General features: G+C 46.5%; 1 protein-coding gene across 1 annotated transcript in view; it reads left to right on the plus strand.

Annotated features, from left to right (window-relative positions):
• LOC120034768 (serine/threonine-protein phosphatase 2A 55 kDa regulatory subunit B beta isoform-like) overlaps positions 1–20,000 on the plus strand; it is a 29,327-nt gene that overhangs the window by 3,867 nt on the left and 5,460 nt on the right. Inside the window, exons 2-6 of the mRNA XM_038981370.1 lie at positions 14,994–15,091; positions 15,723–15,888; positions 17,389–17,501; positions 19,401–19,578; positions 19,818–19,982. Of these exons, the coding sequence (XP_038837298.1) occupies positions 14,994–15,091; positions 15,723–15,888; positions 17,389–17,501; positions 19,401–19,578; positions 19,818–19,982 (720 nt within the window). The remainder of the gene's footprint in view (positions 1–14,993; positions 15,092–15,722; positions 15,889–17,388; positions 17,502–19,400; positions 19,579–19,817; positions 19,983–20,000) is intronic.

Raw genomic sequence — 20,000 nt, forward strand, 5'->3', positions numbered from 1 at the left:
CCAACCTCCCCCTCACACACACACACACACACACAACACACACATGCCCAACCTCCCCCTCACACACACACACACAACACACACATGCCCAACCTCCCCCTCACACACACACACACAACACACACATGCCCAACCTCCCCCTCACACACACACACACACACACACACACTCAGACACACAAAAAACTTGAAATAATTCAAATGCAAGGAATGGAAGAACATATTCACAGCAGAATACATTTTGAAGGACATTATAATGATTCTGTTGCAAACCCAAGGTTGGAGTAGAAACATGACTGCATCTCAAATGGTACCTTATTCCCTATATTTCCCATGGGGCCCTGGTTAAAAGTAGTGCACTATATAGGGATGGACTATTCAACTATATTGATTTGTATTTTTTTACCTTTATTTAACTAGGCAAGTCAGTTGGCGGCAATGACGGCCTACCCCGGCCAAACCTGGATGACGCCGGGCCAATTGTGCGCCGCCTTATGGGACTCACGATCACGGCCGGTTGTGATACAGCCCGGGATCGAACCAGGGTCTGAAGTGACGTCTCTCACCCTGCGAAGCAGTGCCTTAGATTGCTGAGCCACTTGGGAGCGGTTGTATTAAAAACAAATAATTTCAGGGAGGGGTGGACATTCTCCACATGCGATTCCTCGTCAGAAGAACTGTATAAAAAGCAACACCCACACACACATCAATAAAGCACTTTTCTTAAATTGACATTTTACTAAAAGTAATTAGGAAAGAAGTGGGTGGTGCTCAACCAACGTGAGTCGAAGGCCAACCCAAAAAATCGATAATCATTGAAAAGGAAAATGCACAACTCTCCCTCACCATTTTAAAAATTTGATTTAAACAACTTTTAAATGCTTCTTAAAGGTCATTTTAAAATCATCTGAAAACTAAGCATAATAATAAATAATACAAAGATAATGTCAAATTCCAGTTTGAAGGAAGCATGCTTTGAATTCATTTCCCTTAGTCACTCCCTTCTAACGGACAGGGAAACAGAAGGCAGGTACGTGTTCCTGAGAGTCGTAGCTTTCATCAGACAGGGAAACAGAAGGCAGGTACGTGTTCCTGAGAGTCGTAGCTTTCATCAGACAGGGAAACAGAAGGCAGGTACGTGTTCCTGAGAGTCGTAGCTTTCATCAGACAGGGAAACAGAAGGCAGGTACGGGTTCCTGAGAGTCGTAGCTTTCATCAGACAGGGAAACAGAAGGCAGGTACGGGTTCTTGAGAGTCGTAGCTTTTTTGCAGATCTTTTGTTAATGTTCAGAATTGATCAAAGGGCCAGTCTAAATGAATAAATGGCCCGGATCTGTCCCGCGGGCCACCAGTTGAATAGCCTTGATATAGGGTGCCATTTGGGTAGCAACGTGACCATTTCCCTGTGACCAGGATACAGAGAGCTGGGGTACCAACGTGACCATTTCCCTGAGACCTGGATGCAGAGAGCTGGGTAGCAACGTGACCATTTCCCTGTGACCAGGATGCAGAGAGCTGGGGTAGCAACGTGACCATTTCCCTGAGACCTGGATGCAGAGAGCTGGGGTACCAATGTGACCATTTCCCTGTGACCAGGATGCAGAGAGCTGGGGTAGCAACGTGACCATTTCCCTGAGACCTGGATGCAGAGAGCTGGGTAGCAACGTGACCATTTCCCTGAGACCTGGATGCAGAGAGCTGGGTAGCAACGTGACCATTTCCCTGAGACCTGGATGCAGAGAGCTGGGGTACCAACGTGACCATTTCCCTGAGACCTGGATGCAGAGAGCTGGGGTACCAACGTGACCATTTCCCTGAGACCAGGATGCAGGGAGCTGGGGTACCAACGTGACCATTTCCCTGAGACCTGGATGCAGGGAGCTGGGGTACCAACGTGACCATTTCCCTGAGACCTGGATGCAGGGAGCTGGGGTACCAACGTGACCATTTCCCTGAGACCTGGATGCAGAGAGCTGGGGTACCAACGTGACCATTTCCCTGAGACCTGGATGCAGAGAGCTGGGGTACCAACGTGACCATTTCCCTGAGACCTGGATGCAGGGAGCTGGGGTACCAACGTGACCATTTCCCTGAGACCTGGATGCAGGGAGCTGGGGTACCAACGTGACCATTTCCCTGAGACCAGGATGCAGAGAGCTGGGGTACCAACGTGACCATTTCCCTGAGACCTGGATGCAGGGAGCTGGGGTACCAACGTGACCATTTCCCTGAGACCAGGATGCAGAGAGCTGGGGTACCAACGTGACCATTTCCCTGAGACCAGGATACAGGGAGCTGGGGTACCAACGTGACCATTTCCCTGAGACCAGGATGCAGAGAGCTGGGGTACCAATGTGACCATTTCCCTGAGACCTGGATGCAGGGAGCTGGGGTACCAATGTGACCATTTCCCTGAGACCTGGATGCAGGGAGCTGGGGTACCAATGTGACCATTTCCCTGAGACCTGGATGCAGGGAGCTGGGGTACCAATGTGACCATTTCCCTGAGACCTGGATGCAGGGAGCTGGGGTACCAATGTGACCATTTCCCTGAGACCTGGATGCAGGGAGCTGGGGTACCAATGTGACCATTTCCCTGAGACCTGGATGCAGGGAGCTGGGGTACCAATGTGACCATTTCCCTGAGACCTGGATGCAGAGAGCTGTAGGATTCAACTACAGGATTGACATGTATTTTTGTCCCTTTAAATTTAGCCATCAGAACAATGACCTTAAAATCTAAACTGGGAGGACATAATCTATGTGTCATCTCTTTCTCTGTCTCTCGCTCTCTCAATTTCAATTTAATTTAAGGGGATTTATTTGCATGGGAAACACATGTTTACATTGCCAAAGCAAGTGAAATATATAATAAACAAAAGTGAAATAAACAATAGATATGGGAGTTTATCAAAATTGTATTTGTTTTTTAATTCTTTGTGGATCTGTGTAATCTGAAGGAAATATGTGTCTCTAATATGGTCATACATTCAGCAGGAGGTTAGGAAGTGCAGCTCAGTTTCCACCTCATTTTGTGGGCAGTGTGCACATAGCCTGTCTTCTCTTGAGAGCCAGGTTTGCCTACGGCGGCCTTTCTCAATAGCAAGGCTATGCTCACTGAGTCTGTACATAGTCAAAGCTTTCCTTAAGTTTGGGTCAGTCACAGTGGTCAGATATTCTGCCACTGTGTACTCTCTGTTTAAGGCCAAACAGCATTCTAGTTTGCTCTGTTTTTTTGTTAATTCTTTCCAATGTCTCAAGTAATTATCTTTTTGTTTTCTCATGATTTGGTTGGGTCTAATTGTGTTGCTTTCCTGGGTCTCTGTGGGGTCTGTTTGTGTTTGTGAACAGAGCCCCAGGACCAGTTGGCTTAGGGGACTCTCTCCAGGTTCATCTCTCTGTAGGTGATGGCTTTGTTATGGAAGGTTTGGGAATCGTTTCCTTTTAGGTGGTTGTAGAATTTAACGGCTCTTTTCTGAATTTTGATAATTAGCGGGTATCGGCCTTATTCTGCTCCGCGTGCATAATTTGGTGTTTTACGTTGTACACTGAGGATAGTTTGGGAGAATTCTGCATGCCGAGTCTCAATTTGGTGTTTGTCCCAATTCTTGGTTGGTGAGCGGACCCCAGACCTCACAACCATAAAGGGAAATTGGGTTCTATAACTGATTCAAGTATTTTTAGCCAGATCCTAATTGGTATGTCGAATTTTCTGCTCCTTTTGATGGCATAGAAAGCCCTTCTTGCCTTGTCTCTCAGATAGTTTACATTTTTGTGGAAGTTACCTTTTTTGGAACACCACTATTTTAGTATTACTGATATTTATTGTCAGGGCCTAGGTCTGACATAATCAGTGCAGAAGATCTAGGTCAAATGAGTGGGTATCGGCCTATTTTATTCTCTCTCAATTCAATTCAATTCAATTCAAGGGGCTTTATTGGCATGGGAAACATGTGTTAACATTGCCAAAGCAAGTGAGGTAGATATTATACAAAAGTGAAATAAACAATACAAATTAACAGTAAACATTACACATACAGAAGTTTCAAAACAATAAAGACATTACAAATGTTATATTATATATATACAGTGTTGTAACAATGTACAAATGGTTAAAGCACACAAGTTAAAATAAATAAGCATAAATATGGGTTGTATTTACAATGGTGTTTGTTCTTCACTGGTTGCCCTTTTCTTGTGGCAACAGGTCACAAATCTTGCTGCTGTGATGGCACACTGTGGAATTTCTCCCAGTAGATATGGGAGTTTATCAAAATTGGATTTGTTTTCAAATTCTTTGTGGATCTGTGTAATCTGAGGGAAATATGTCTCTCTAATATGGTCATACATTGGGCATCTCTCTCTCTCTCTCTCTCTCTCTCTCTCTCTCTCTCTCTCTCTCTCTCTCTCTCTCTCTCTCTCTATGTATCGCCCCCCCCTCTCTCTCTCTCTCTCTCTTTCTCTCTTTCTCTCTCTCTCTCTCTCTCTCTCTCTCTCTCTCTCTCTCTCTCTCTCTCTCTCTCTCTCTCTCTCTCTCTCTCTCTCTCTCTCTCTGCTGAATTTTAATACAGTGTCACTACTGGAGAAGCTGGCCAGACACAATCCCACTGAGGGTCGGTATGACGGGGAGGTGGAAGAGAGGAGGAGGAGATGCAAATGCCCCCAGGCTACACTTTAGGACCCCATCATAAAAAGACTTAGCCCTTGCCTCAGTCTCTCTCTGCCCAAGGGCTGCATCCATTATTCATGAAAAAGCACTCTCAAAATGTTATGCCTCACATTTTAGGAGAGGGCATGGGTGTTAGGGGTGGGGAACACATTGCATTACAGAGGGTTGTTGTGTGTGTGTATGTATGTGCGTGAGTACATGCATGTTTGCATGTAGTGTGTAGTGTGTGTATAGTGTGTGTTGGGTTTAGTGGCAAGCTGTGTGTGTGTGTGTGTGTGTGTGTGCGTGAGTGCATGCATGTTTGTGTGTGTGTATAGTGTGTGTTGGGTTTAGTTGCAAGCTGTGGTGTGTGTGTGTGTGTGTGTGTGTGTGTGTGTGTGTGTGTGTGTGTGTGTGTGTGTGTGTGTGTGTGTGTGTGTGTGTGTGTGTGTGTGTGTGTGTGTGAGTGCATGCATGCGTGTGTGTGTATAGTGTGTATAGTGTGTGTTGGGTTTAGTTGCAAGCTGTGTGTGTGTGTGTATAGTGTGTGTTGGGTTTAGTTGCAAGCTGTGTGTGTGTGTGTGTGTGTGTGTGTGTGTGTGTGTGTGTGTGTGTGTGTGTGTGTGTGTGTGTGTGTGTAGTGTGTGTGTGTGTTTATAGTGTGTGTGCCCCAGCCCTCTCTCCCCAGCTGCTGATTAGGTTTTTCATTTCCTGATAAGCTGTTTTATTGAGTCTGCAGTGAAATTAAATATGAATGGGGATTCATTAAAGAATACCACGGATAGTTCCACCCACATCGTGTACAGTAGGACATTACAGAGTATTGCCATTCATCCACTGGCAATGGTCTCTAAAATAAACTCTATGGAATTTCTATTTTTGCTGACTGTGCAACCACAGCTTAAAGAGAATGACAAAGTGCTTCTTTGAGAAAGAGAGAGTACATATCTAATATGTTCTCTGTACTGCCTTGGAGGTTAAATCGTATTTGACCTTTTTGTGTTTCTCAATTGGATGTGTTTGTTGGCTCTGATAAAACATTTCTGTTTTCCTGTGGTTTGTCCAGGAACAAATGTCACAGAATGTTTTTCTATAAGGTCGCTTAACTCACTGAGACCCACTTCTCAGCTTAGACTGTATAACCTTTGAGAAGACAGCCCAGATGAATAGCTGTGAGACATGAAAACAGCAGAGACAAAGACAATGGTTTAGTGCTGGGATGTTTCTAACAGTAACTCCATCAGTATAGCTCCTCTCTGTTAGTAGTTTGTGCTCTCTCTTTTTCTCTCTCTCTCCCTCTCTCCTCTCTGTCTCTCAATTCAATTCAATTGAATTCAATGCAAGGGCTTTATTGGCATGGGAAACATATGCTAACATTACCAAAGCAAGTGAAGTAGATAATAAACTAAAATGAAATAAACAAAAAAATGAACGGTAAACATTACACTCTCCTCTCTCTCTCTCTCTCTCTCCCTCTCGCCTCACTCTCTCTCTCTCTCTCTTACTCTCTCTCTCCTCACTCTCTCTCTCTTTCTCTCTCTCTCACCTCTCCTCCCTCTCTCCCTCTCCCTCCCTCCTCTCTGTCTCTCTCTCACTCTCTCTGTCTTTCTTTCACTCTCGCTCTCTCTCTGTTAGGTATCTATCAGGTAATAAAGTGTCAAAGGGGAGAAATAACATCTGTCCCTCGAGTCTGATTACACACACACACACACACACACACACACACACACACACACACACACACACACACACACACACACACACACACACACACACACACACACACACACACACACACACACACACACACACACACACACACACACACAATCTTGTATATCTCCCACTGGACAGATTTGATAGAAATCAGGTTAATGATCTGTTTCTCTCCATTACTAAGATCCATGATGATATAATGCTGTCTAGATAGAATGTTAAAGTGTATGTGTGTGAACCTCACGTAGCGTACAAGCATAAGCCATCTAGCCTTCCAGAGAGCAGGCCAAGGTAATGGTCTTGTTGGACCCAAATATAACATTGTTTGTGTTTGAGAGAGAGAGAGAATACTTTAGCATTCTCCATTGACGCAGGCAGCGCAGTGTAGTGCAGTGTTCCCATGTGTCTAACAGAAGGCATTGGCACGGCACTCCGCTGCCAGTTACCCTCTCTCTACCTAATATAACAGCACACTTACGTAACTGGCTCTCCACAGTCACGCCATGTTGGCTTCTTACACAACTATCACGTTTCAGGGAAGACCCAGATGCAGACAGTGTTGAAGTAACACAAGTTTATTACTAGAACAGGGGGCAGGCAATACAACAGGTCAACAGTAGAGAAAGGGCTTTGAGACATGGGTTTGATTCTAGACACATGAAAGTGGGATGTATACAGAGGGTACGGGGCAACAGAAGACGAACATCTGGGCCGAAGGTATGCCGACCTCTTCCTCTTGCTCAGGGAAGAGCGGGGGTTGATAACCTAGGGAACACTCAAAGGGCGAGAGCCCATTGGCAGAGCAAGGAAGGGTGTTGCGGGCGTATTCGACCCACACTAGTTGCTGGCTCCAGGTGGTGGGGTTGGCAGAGACCAGGCAGTGTAGAGTCGTCTCCAGGTCTCGGTTGGCTCACTCTGACTAGCCATGAGACTGGGGGTGGAACCCGGAGGACAGGCTGGCCGATGACCCAATGAGTGTGCAGAATGCCTTCCAGAACTGGGACGAGAACTGAGGACCCCGGTCGGAGACCATGTCCAGTGGGAGTCCATGTATCCGGAAGACGTGCTGCACCATGAGCTGGGCCATCTCCTTGGCCGAGGGTAGTTTGGGGAGAGGAATGAAGTGGGCAGGTTTGGAAAACCGGCCCACTACTGTCAGAATGGTGGTGTTGCCATCAGACGGGGGGAGTGAGACCAGGGACGGTGAGGGACAGGCAGATGTTGATGGAGACCAGCCAGAGCTTGCCGAAGAGTCTTGTTCCTTGCACAAATCGTGCATGCGGCGACGAACGCGGAGACATCAAGAACCATGGTAGGCCACCAAAAGCGTTGTCGCACAAAGGCCAGGGTCCGACGGGAGCCCAGGTGGCAGGTAAGCCTAGAGGAGTGGGCCCACTCCAGGACCGAGGAGCGAACTGCGTCACGATCAAACATCCGGTCTGGATGCGCTGTCACGCCGCTATAGCCCCACGGCTACAACCCCGGAACCCGAGACCATCCTTCGCCCCCGGCTGGGAACGCTGCGCCTCACGAACATGCTTCCCTATTCCCCAGCTGAGTGCCGTCGCCAGGCGGAAAGGATGGTCTCGGGTTCTGGGGTTGTAGCCGTGGGGCTATAGCGGCGTGACAGTCTTGGATTCCGTTCAGTATGAGAGGGAGAAATTGAACCAGGAGAAAAGCAGGGCCAACTTGGGCTAGCTTGCCTTGAATTGAGACGCTTGGTGGTGCGGAGATATTCCAGGTTCTTGTGGTCGGTCCACGCAATTAATGGATATTCCTCCCCCTCCAGCCAGTGCCTCCACTCCTCCAATGACATTTTCACTGTGAGAAGCTCACGATTTACCACATTGTAGTTCCTCTCTGTGGCGTTGAGGCAATGGGAGAAGAAGACACAGGGATGTAACTTGAGGTCCAGGGCAGAACACTGGGACAGGACAGCCACCACTCCGACATCCAAAGCATCGGCCTCCACCACAAACTGGCGGGACGGGTCAGTATGAAAGAAGATGGGAGCTGTGGTGAAACGGTGTTTGAGATCCCGGAACGCCCGTTCAGCAGCTGGGGACCATGTGAACGGAACCTTGGGAGAGGTGAGTGCAGACGGGGGAAGCCAGGGAACGGTGAATCCCGGGAACGTTGCACCTGCACCCTGGATGTAGGCTGGGGCCAATCCACCACCACTCTCACCTTCCCGGGATCCATCTGTACAGTCCCTGCAGTGATGATGTAACCCAGGAAGGGGATGGTGGAGCGATGGAATTTGCACTTCTCTGATGTCATAGTCGATGCACGGGTGCAGGGTTTTGGCCTTCTTTTCCACCAGGAAGAACCCTGCACAGGTGGGGGAGGCAGTAGGACGGATGAACCCTGCAGCAAGGGAGTTCTCAATGTAGGTCTCCATAGCCTTGGTCTCCGGACCCGACAGAGAGTACAGTCGTCCCCGGGGCGACGTGGTGCCTAGGAGAAGGTCAATCCCGCAGTCATAGGGTCGCTGCGGCAGAAGCGAAGTGGCCTGGGCCTTACTCAACACCTCCCGGAGGTCCTGGGAAACTTATGAGCCCCCAGGAAGACATCCCTGGGCAGGCTGCACTGACTTCAGGCAATGAGCGTGGCAGAATGGGCTCCAGCCCATGATGGCACCAGCAGACCAGTCAATAAGGGGATTGTGTCAATGGAGCCAAGAGCATCCCAATGCCACGGGAACCTGAGGAGACATAGTGAGCAGGAATTGGATCGTCTTGCTGTGGTTCCCTGACACACGTAGGTTGCGGTGGTATTGTGGGTGACCCGGCCTGTAGAGCGCCCGTCCAACCTCCATGAGAATGGAGAGTGGCTGAGTGGAGATGCCCAGCTCGGACGCCAGGGTAGCATCCATAAAGCTCTCATCGGCCCCAGAGTTGATGAGTACCCGGAGAGATTTTGACTGGTTCCCCCACAGCAAAATGTTATGAAAAGGGGTGTGAGTAAGGGGAAAAGTTATCTGTTTGGCCCACCAGAGTACTCGCTCCTACCGGTGAGCCTGGTGTATTAGTGGAGGGGGGTGGAGACAAGCACAAAGACAGGTGAAACAGATCAGGATGTGACACACGACAAATGTTTTAGCTGGTGTATGAGGCTGTTTTAGCAGACTATTTTAGCTGGAGTTCGTGTCAATTTCACCTAGTCTCTGTTTGTTTAGTCACATATAGATTATTTTACTAGGTCGCCCCACTACCAACGTTCTCCTCTGATGACCCCAGACTTTAGTGTGTTCTCAGGATTATATCCCTGCCCTTCCTGACTGGTGGTCCTGTCTCTGTGTCTGAGGGGCTAGGTTAGCGTGCCTCTGTTTCTGACGGGCCACTGCTGTCTCTGTGTTATTGCCAGCGATTGATGTTTGCCGTCAGAGTGCATCTGTCTGATGTCTCTCACTGACCTCTGACCCTGGCTGTGTCACACCTGACTGACCTACAGGATTTATAGACCTTATTCACTTATTGTCTGAGTCCCAAACGGCACCCAATTCCTTATATAGTGCACTACGTCTGGCCTTATGGGCCATGGGTAAAAGTAGTGTCCTACTTTTTACTGAAATGACCAAAATGTCTGCAATAAACCTGCGGACGTAGTCACATATGTTGGACTCATCTTTTATAAAGAGACCAAGAGGAAACACAAAGGAATGACAGTACACCATGATATCATGTGATTCTCTGATTGGAAGGCTCCGGTTTTAGGTTATTTGTATTGAGACAGGTCATTTTGAGAAGAGCTCCATCAAGATTCTGTCTGGTGTCTACATGGTCTCTGCTTCAGTGGTTCTGTTCATTCACTGAGATGATTGAAGGAGGACGTGTCGGAGTGTAAACTCGTTAAAAGACTCCATCAATAACTGTTACCCCTCACTGGCTTAATATGTTAATGATGAGAGAGGGAGGGAGGGAAGGGAGAGAGAGATGGCAAATGAGAGATTATGAAAGAGGGGAGAGATGGTGAAGGGGAGAGAGGAGAGATGGTGAATGGGAGAGGGGGAGAGATGGTGAATGGGAGAGAGGAGAGATGGAGAGGGGGAGAGATGGTGAATGGGAGAGGGGGAGAGATGGTGAACGGGAAAGGGGAGAGATGGAGAGGGGGAGAGATGGTGAAGGGGAGAAAGGAGAGATGGAGAGGGGGAGAGATGGTGAATGGGAGAGGGGGAGAGATGGTGAACGGGAAAGGGGAGAGATGGAGAGGGGGAGAGATGGTGAAGGGGAGAGAGGAGAGATGGAGAGGGGGAGAGATGGTGAAGGGGAGAGAGGAGAGATGGAGAGGGGGAGAGATGGTGAATGGGAGAGGGGGAGAGATGGTGAATGGGAAAGGGGAGAGATGGAGAGGGGGAGAGATGGTGAAGGGGAGAGGGGGAGAGATGGTGAATGGGAAAGGGGAGAGATGGAGAGGGGGAGAGATGGTGAAGGGGAGAGAGGGAGAAAATAATAGAAAAATTATAACACAAGGAATAAATACACAATGAGTAACGATAACTTGGCTATATACAGGGAGTACCAGTACTGAGTCAATGATAACTTGGCTATATACAGGGAGTACCAGTACTGAGTCAATGATAACTTGGCTATATACAGGGAGTACCAGTACTGAGGCAATGATAACTTGGCTATATACAGGGAGTACCAGTACTGAGTCGATGATAACTTGGCTATATACAGGGAGTACCAGTACTGAGTCAATGATAACTTGGCTATATACAGGGAGTACCAGTACTGAGTCAATGATAACTTGGCTATATACAGGGAGTACCAGTACTGAGTCAATGATAACTTGGCTATATACAGGGAGTACCAGTACTGAGTCAATGATAACTTGGCTATATACAGGGAGTACCAGTACTGAGTCGATGATAACTTGGCTATATACAGGGAGTACCAGTACTGAGTCAATGATAACTTGGCTATATACAGGAAGTACCAGTACTGAGTCGATGATAACTTGGCTATATACAGGGAGTACTAGTACTGAGTCATTGATAACTTGGCTATATACAGGGAGTACCAGTACTGAGTCAATGATAACTTGGCTATATACAGGGAGTACCAGTACTGAGTCAATGATAACTTGGCTATATACAGGGAGTACCAGTACTGAGGCAATGATAACTTGGCTATATACAGGGAGTACCAGTACTGAGTCGATGATAACTTGGCTATATACAGGGAGTACCAGTACTGAGTCAATGATAACTTGGCTATATACAGGGAGTACCAGTACTGAGTCGATGATAACTTGGCTATATACAGGGAGTACCAGTACTGAGTCAATGATAACTTGGCTATATACAGGGAGTACCAGTACTGAGTCAATGATAACTTGGCTATATACAGGGAGTACCAGTACTGAGTCGATGATAACTTGGCTATATACAGGGAGTACTAGTACTGAGTCATTGATAACTTGGCTATATACAGGGAGTACCAGTACTGAGTCTATGTGCAGGGGGTATGAGGTAATTGAGGTAGATACTGTATAGGTAGGGATAAAATGACTAGGCTACAGGATAGACAATAAACAGTATAGTGGTCCTGGATGGTAGGAAGCCTCGGTCCCAGTGTCCATTTCTTTCTATCCAGCTATTAACATGAGCCCGCCCTCCTATAGCTCCTCCTACCAGCCTCCTCTGGTGTGTGTGTGCGTACATGTACAGCTAACTACAGCTCTCTCTTCCCTCTTTGTCTGGGTTTTTGTATTTGTTTCGTTAGAGCTGTTGGGAACAAACCAGTTGGATGTTGAGAGACGTATCCATCTCTAGGTTGTTTAGATGCAGAGCTGTTGTCTCTTCTGAAGCCAGCATGTGTTTCAGGAGGAGAGTAGGAGGTGTCTCAGGTAGTTGTCTGTCTGTGTTACAGTCTAGAAACCCCAAAAGCTTGTTTTGGATGCTTGATGTGAGAGATGTATTGGTTTGAGCTATTTTCAGTGGCTGAGGAGACAAATGCACTGGACTGGTGTCTATAAAATTGGCTGTGTGCATCAGTTGAAATCTGTCGTAAAGCAGTGTCCTTAAAATGTGTCTGTGGATGGAAGATGTCTGGTTGGATGTAATAATAACTTGAGAACGTCTAGGTCCTTTAGGGAATACTTCACCACTATGGCTCCTGTGGGGGAAAAGGAGCTGCTTAATTCACAGAGGAAACTAATCGCATTGATAGTGTGATCATAGAGTGCTTTAAATCTGCTACTGAACTGATGAGTTACTGATTGTGTGAGGATCGTTAAGTTAATTACCTGGCTGATTGCCAGACTATTTTAGTCTGATGATTGGGATGAATTAGATGAAATAACACAATCAGTTTCATACCGGTTTCAGGCACTTGTTTAACCCACATCTTTTACCCATATTCCTCCTTTTATCTGGGTCACCAGGGCAACCCTTTGTTTCCTAGATATTCTGCCCATAAAAGAAGTTGAGCTATAAGCTATAAGGCAAGCTGAAGCTTTCAGCTTTCATTTAAGTTATGGAAAATAGAAAATGGGTGAACATTTGTTTTCACAACAAGAAAAAATATCTTAAGATGTATCAAATGTTCTCACTGGTTGTGTCTCTGTGTCTCTGTGTCTCTGTGTCTCTGTGCTGTTTACTGTAATCTCTGTGTGAAAATATACACTACTGCACTACCGGTCACTTAGAAATGTCCTTGTTTTTGAAAGAAAAACAAGTTTGTCCATTAAAATAATTTCAAATTGATCAGAAATACAGTGTAGACATTGTTAATGTTGTAAATGACTATTGTAGCTGGAAACGGGTGATTTTTTTATGGAATATCTACATAGGTGTACAGAGACCCATTATCAGCAACCATCACTCCTGTGTTCCAATGGCACATTGTGTTAGCTAATCCAAGTTTATAATTTTAAAAGGCTAATTGATCATTAGAAAACGCACAGCTGAAAACTGTTGTTCTGATTAAATAAGCAATAAAACTGGCCTTCATTAGACTAGTTGAGTATCTGGAGCATCAGGATTTGTGTGTTCGATTACAGGCTCAACATGGCCAGAAACAAAGACTTTTCTTCTGAAACTCGTCAGTCTATTCTTGTTCTGAGAAATGAAGGCTATTCTATGTGAGAAATTGCCAAGAAACTGAAGATCTCGTACAACGCTGTGTACTACTCCCTTCACAGAACAGCGCAAACTGGCTCTATCCAGAATAGAAAGAGGAGTGGGAGGCCCCGGTGCGCAACTGAGCAAGAGGACAAGTACATTAAAGTGTCTAGTTTGAGAAACAGACGCCTTACAAGTTCTCAACTGGTAGCTTCATTAAATAGTACCCGCAAAACACCAGTCTCAACGTCAACAGTGAAGAGGCGACTCCAGGATGCTGGCCATCTAGGCAGAGTTCCTCTGTCCAGTGTCTGTGTTCTTTTGCCCAACTTAATCTTTTCTTTTTATTGGCCAGTCTGAGGTATGGCTTTTTCTTTGCCTAGAAGGCCAGCACCCCGGAGTCGCCTCTTCACTGTTGACGTTGAGACTGGTGTTTTGCAGGTACTATTTAATGAAGCTGCCAGTTGAGGACTTGTGAGGCATCTGTTTCTCAAACTAGACACTCTCATGTACTTGTCTTCTTGCTCAGTTGTGCACCGGGGCCTCCCACTCCTGTTTCTATTCTGATTAGAGCCAGCTTACGCTGTTCTGTGAAGGGAGTAGTACACAGCGTTGTACGAGATCTTCAGTTTCTTGGCAATTTCTCGCGTCCTTCATTTCTCAGAACAAAAATAGACTGACAAGTTTCAGAAGAAAGGTCTTTGTAATCAAACCCACAAATGCTGATGCTCCAGATACTCAACTAGTCTAATGAAGGACAGTTGTATTGCTTCTTTAACCAGGACAACAGTTTTCAGCTGTGCTAACGTAATTGCAAAAGGGTTTTCTAATGATCAATTTGCCTTTTACATTATCCACGTGGTGCATTATCCCTATGATATATTATCATGTGGTACATTATCCCTCTGGTCAATTATTCATGTGTTGCATTATCCTTGTGATACATTGTCCCTGTTGGGCATTAGCCCTGTGCTACATTACCCCTGTGGTACATTATCCATGTGTTACATTATCGCTATGTTGCATTATCCATGTGGGCCATTATCCATGTGTTGCATTATCCATGTGGTACACTATCCATGTGGTATATTATCCATGGGTTGCATTATCCCTGTGGTACATTATCCACGTGTTGCTTTGTCCCTGTGGTACATTATCCCTGTTTTTCATTATCCATGTTTCAGTATCCATGTGTTACATTATCCCCGTGTTACATTATCCCTGTGGTTCATTATCCCTGTGGTACACTATCCATGTGGTATATTATCCATGGGTTGCATTATCCCTGTGGTACATTATCCACGTGTTGCTTTGTCCCTGTGGTACATTATCCCTGTTTTTCATTATCCATGTTTCAGTATCCCTGTGTTACATTATCCCCGTGTTACATTATCCCTGTGGTACATTATCCATGTGGTACATTATCCATGTATTGCTTTGTCCCTGTGGTACATTATCCCTGTGGTACATTATACCTGTGGTACATTATCCATGTATTGCTTTGTCCCTGTGGTACATTATCCCTGTGGTACATTATCCCTGTGTCTCTGTTTGGTTTTAGCTGACATCATCTCCACGGTGGAGTTTAACCCTTCGGGGGAGCTGCTGGCCACAGGGGACAAAGGAGGAAGAGTGGTGGTCTTCCAGAGAGAACAGGAGGTATGAAACTCTGTCTCTGTCTCTGTTTCTCTCTGTCTCTCTGTCTCTCTGTCTCTGTCTCTGTCTCTCTCTGTCTCTCTGTCTCTCTGTCTCTCTGTCTCTGTCTCTGTCTCTGTCTCTGTCTCTGTCTCTCTCTCTGTCTCTCTCTGTCTCTCTCTCTGTCTCTCTCTGTCTCTGTCTCTGTCTCTGTCTCTGTCTCTCTCTCTGTCTCTGTCTCTGTCTCTCTCTCTGTCTCTGTCTCTCTCTCTTTCTCACTTTCTGTCTGTCTGTCTGTCTCTCTCTCTCTCTCTCTCTCTCTCTCTCTCTCTCTCTCTCTCTCTCTCTCTCTCTCTCTCTCTCTTTCTGTCCTCCCTCTCTCTACCTCTGTAGCTCTATCTCTCCCCTCATCTCTGTCTCCCACCTCTCTCTCCCTTCTACCTCTCCCCAGAGAGTATAACATGTCTAAAGTACTGTAAAGTTACAGCCTAACCTGTGTCTCTCTTCTGCCCTTCTCTCTCCTTCCAAACTAAGAGTCAGCTCCAGTGGCAGGGGGAGTATATTGTTTACCATACCTTCCAACCACCCTGAATGTTTCTCTCTCTCTCTCTCTCTCTCTCTCTCTCTTCCAACTCACCCCCCCCCCCCCCCCTAGACTAAAAGCGAGCCCCAAAGGCGAGGGGAGTATAATGTGTACAGTACGTTCCAGAGTCATGATCCAGAGTTTGACTACCTGAAGAGTCTGGAGATAGAGGAGAAGATCAACAAGATCAGATGGCTGCCGCAGCAGAACGCTGCCTACTTCCTCCTCTCCACCAACGGTGAGTGTGTGTGTGTGTGTGTGTGTGTGTGTGTGTGTGTGTGTGTGTGTGTGTGTGTGTGTGTGTGTGTGTGTGTGTGTGTGTGTGTGTGTGTGTGTGTGTGTGTGTGTGTGTGTGTGTGTGTATAGGAGTTAGAAGCAGTGGAACCATAGCCAGAGGAGCTCCATCTGGTCGTGTGGCCCTGCTGTGTGTGTGTGTGTTCATACATGTGCGTCCGTGCATGAGTGTGTGTGTTCAGCTGTTGCATCCATGCGTGAAGCTCTCAATCAGCAAGGCTTCTGCTGGTGGCTTGGGCTCAGTCAAGCAGAACACATACATATCTAATAGTATAGAAATTGCCTTTGGATATTGAAAGGCTAGAGGCACTGAGTGTACAAAACATTAAGAAACCTTGCTGATATTGAGTTGCACCCTCCCCCCACTCCCCCCCTTTTAACCCTCAGAACAGACTCAATTCGTCGGGGCATGGACTCTACAAGGTGATGAAAGCGTTCCACAGGGATGCTCGCCCATGTTGACTCCAATGCTACCACAGTTGTGTCAGGATGTCTGGATGTCCTTTGTGTGATGGACCATTGTTGATACACACAAGAAACTGTAGAGTGAAAAACCCTGAAGGGTTGCTGTTCTTGACACACTCACACCGGTGCTCCTGGCACATACTACCCCGTTCAAAGGCACTTCAATATTGTGTCTTGCCCATTCACCATCTGAATTGCACACACACACAATCCATGTCTCAATTGTCTCAAGGTTAAAACATCCTTCTTTAACCTGGCTCCTCCCCTTCATCTACACTGACTGAAGTGGATTTAACAAGTGACATCCGTAAGGGATCATAGCTTTCACCTGGATTCACCTGGTCAGTCTATGTCATGGACAAGGCAGGTTTTCCTAATGTTTTGTACTCAGTGTATGTACAATATACAGTATGTAGAGTCTGGCTGGAAAAAACATGAGGTTATGATGAATGGTGACGATAGTCACATGGTTTTAATGATTAACCTGCAGATTTGTATCTGATCCTCCTGACGACAGCAGTTATAACATCACTATGTCATCTATATGACCACTGTCATCGGCAGCACCATCCAGGCTGGCATCAGTCCATCACTGACAGATTGAACCAGACGCAGTTCACACCTCCCACACTCACTGTAGCATGGAGCTTAATACTCTCTCTCTCTCTCTCTCTCTCTTTGTCTCTCGCTCTCACTCCTCTATTCTTTCTCTCTTTCTCTTTCTCTATTCTCTCTCTCTCTCTCTTCATTCTCTCTCTCTTTCTCTCTCCTCTCTCTTCATTCTCTCTCTCTTTCACTCTCTCATTTTCTCTCTGTTTCTGTCTCTCCCTATGTGTTCGGTGTGCACGTGTGTGTGTGTGTGTGTGTGTGTGTGTGTGTGTGTGTGTGTGTGTGTGTGTGTGTGTGTGTGTGTGTGTGTGTGTGTGTGTGTGTGTGTGTGTGTGTGTGTGTGTGTGTGTGTGTGTGTGTGTGTGTATAGACAAGACAGTGAAGCTCTGGAAGATCAGTGAGAGAGACAGACGACCAGATGGATACAACCTGAAGGATGAAGACGGACGAATCAGAGACCCATCTACAATCACCTCACTACGGGTGAGAACACCTGCCAGGTCACCCGTGATACAAGTCAGTATTTGACGTCCATCCATGTCTGAGGACGTCGGGAGATGACGTGGAGACCGGCCACTAGGGGCAACAGTGAGCGCTGTTACCTTTAAGTAGGTTTGGGTTTTGCTTGGGGTTTGTGGACGGAGATGGAGGATGGGCTTAAGTTCAACGCAGCAATAGAAAGTTGTTTACATTTGAGTTGTAAGCCTATCCCAAACCTTAACCCATGAGAGTTAATGCCTAACCATAAGAAGTCTGTGTTAATGCCTAACCTTAACCTTAAACACTTTGAAATTTGACATTTGGAACAACTTTGAAATTTGATGTTTGAGAAACATCGATGAACGTCTAATTCTGCCATGAGACTGTGAGAGCTAGTTGGAGAACACACACACACACACACACACACACACACACACACACACACACACACACACACACACACACACACACACACACACACACACACACACACACACACACACACACACACACACACACACACACACAAGAGCAGAATAATAAGATGTAAATATCTCATTTTTCCCAGGGGTCCAAATAGGAAATGTTGTTTGATATCACTGACATGAATACTTTATGAATGAGGAATATACTGTATAAAGCACATGGTTATATTCCAGTCTTCTGGCAATATACAGTACTGCTCTCCCCTGTAAACTCATTGCATTTTGGCTATTCCAAATGACTGCACATTGCCAGGTCTATTTCTCATGGTGCATTCGGTCTTTATCACTGAGAGAAGAATCAGTTTTTCAACACTGGTATATAGAATCACTCAGACTGCTCTCATATGTGCCATCAGCACTGACAGATGAGTCCCTGTCACCATCAAACACACAAACACACCCACAGAGAGAGAGGGAGAAAGACAGGGAGAGAGGGAGACAGGGAAAGAGGGAGACAGGGAGAGAGTGAGAGAGCGATCGAAATGTGCACTGAGATGAATGCGATGAATGGGATCATCTCTCTCTTTCGCTCTCCCTTCTTTGCAACCCCATCACCCAGGCAACCATGGTCTTTAATTCTCACACAGAGAGTCCCGGTTCAGTGTATCTATTAGTGGCCTCTCTCCTCTGTCTCTCTCTCTCTCTCTCTCTCTCTCTCTCTCTCTCTCTCTCTCTCTCTCTCTCTCTCTCTCTCTTTCTCTCTCCTCTCTCCTCTGTCTCGCTCTTTCTCTCTCCTCTGTCTCTGTCTCTCTCTCTCTTTCTCTCTCATCTCTCCTCTGTCTCTGTCTCTCTCTCTCTTTCTCTCTCCTCTCTCCTCTGTCTCTCTCCTCTCTCCTCTGTCTCTCTCTCTCTCTTTCTCTATACTCTCTCCTCTGTCTCTCTCTTTCTCTCTCCTCTGTCTCTGTCTCTCTCTTTCTCTCTCCTCTCTCTCTGTCTCTCTCTCTCTCTCTTTCTCTCTCCTCTGTCTCTGTCTCTCTCTCTCTCTTTCTCTCTCCTCTGTCTCTGTCTCTCTCTCCTATCTCCTCTGCTTCTCCTATGTCCTCCTGTACTGTATGTCATATACCATAATGGATTACAGCTAGTTCCTCTACAGGGCTCAGTGGTACACTCAGGCCATCCCTGGCCTCTCAGTCCTAACACCAGCTCACTAGGCCTGCTGCTGTGCAGTCTACCACTACATTCAAGTGGAGACATACAGTACATGAAGTCATTTGAAAAGATGTGGTTGTGTGTAGCAGAGACTTAATGGCTGTATAGAACCAGGCGTTCACGGTGTACGGAAATAGAAAGAGGTGTCAATCTGTGAATGTTCTCTCCGTCTTAGATTCTGTGAGACAATTACGTTTTATGATATTTAAGAGTCAGTCATGTGATGTGAAAATATGTACTGTGTTAAACCTCCCTCCCTCCCTGCCAGGTTCCTGTTCTCCAGAACACAGATCTGATGGTGGAGGCGACAGCGCGGCGTGTGTTCAGTAACGCCCACACCTACCACATCAACTCCATCTCTGTGAACTCTGACCTCCAGACCTACATCTCCACCGACGACCTCAGGGTCAACTTGTGGAACCTGGAGATCACCGACCAGAGCTTCAGTATCCTTTCACCTTTACCCTTTAACCCCATACTAACATACCCTCTGTCATAGTTTATCTGTCTACAACATTTATAGGTTACCGACTGCTGCTTCAAATGACCTTTGACCTCTAGGAACAAGTGCTAAAGCCTGTATTCTGTTCCTCTTTCTCTATAAACAATCCAAAACATTTAACTGAATCTGACATCCTGTTTTTCTCCAAAACTGTTATTTGTCCCTGAGCATGCCCCTCCCCAGACATCGTGGACATTAAGCCGTGTAACATGGAGGATCTGACGGAGGTGATTACAGCAGCAGAGTTCCATCCTCAGCAGTGCAACACCTTGGCTTACAGCAGCAGTAGAGGGTCAGTACGACTCTGTGACATGAGGAAACAGGCGCTCTGCGACACACACTGCAAGTGTGAGTACTGGGAACAGG

This window comes from Salvelinus namaycush, chromosome 42, assembly GCF_016432855.1.
Source record: "Salvelinus namaycush isolate Seneca chromosome 42, SaNama_1.0, whole genome shotgun sequence".
Classification (NCBI taxonomy): Eukaryota; Metazoa; Chordata; class Actinopteri; order Salmoniformes; family Salmonidae; genus Salvelinus; species Salvelinus namaycush.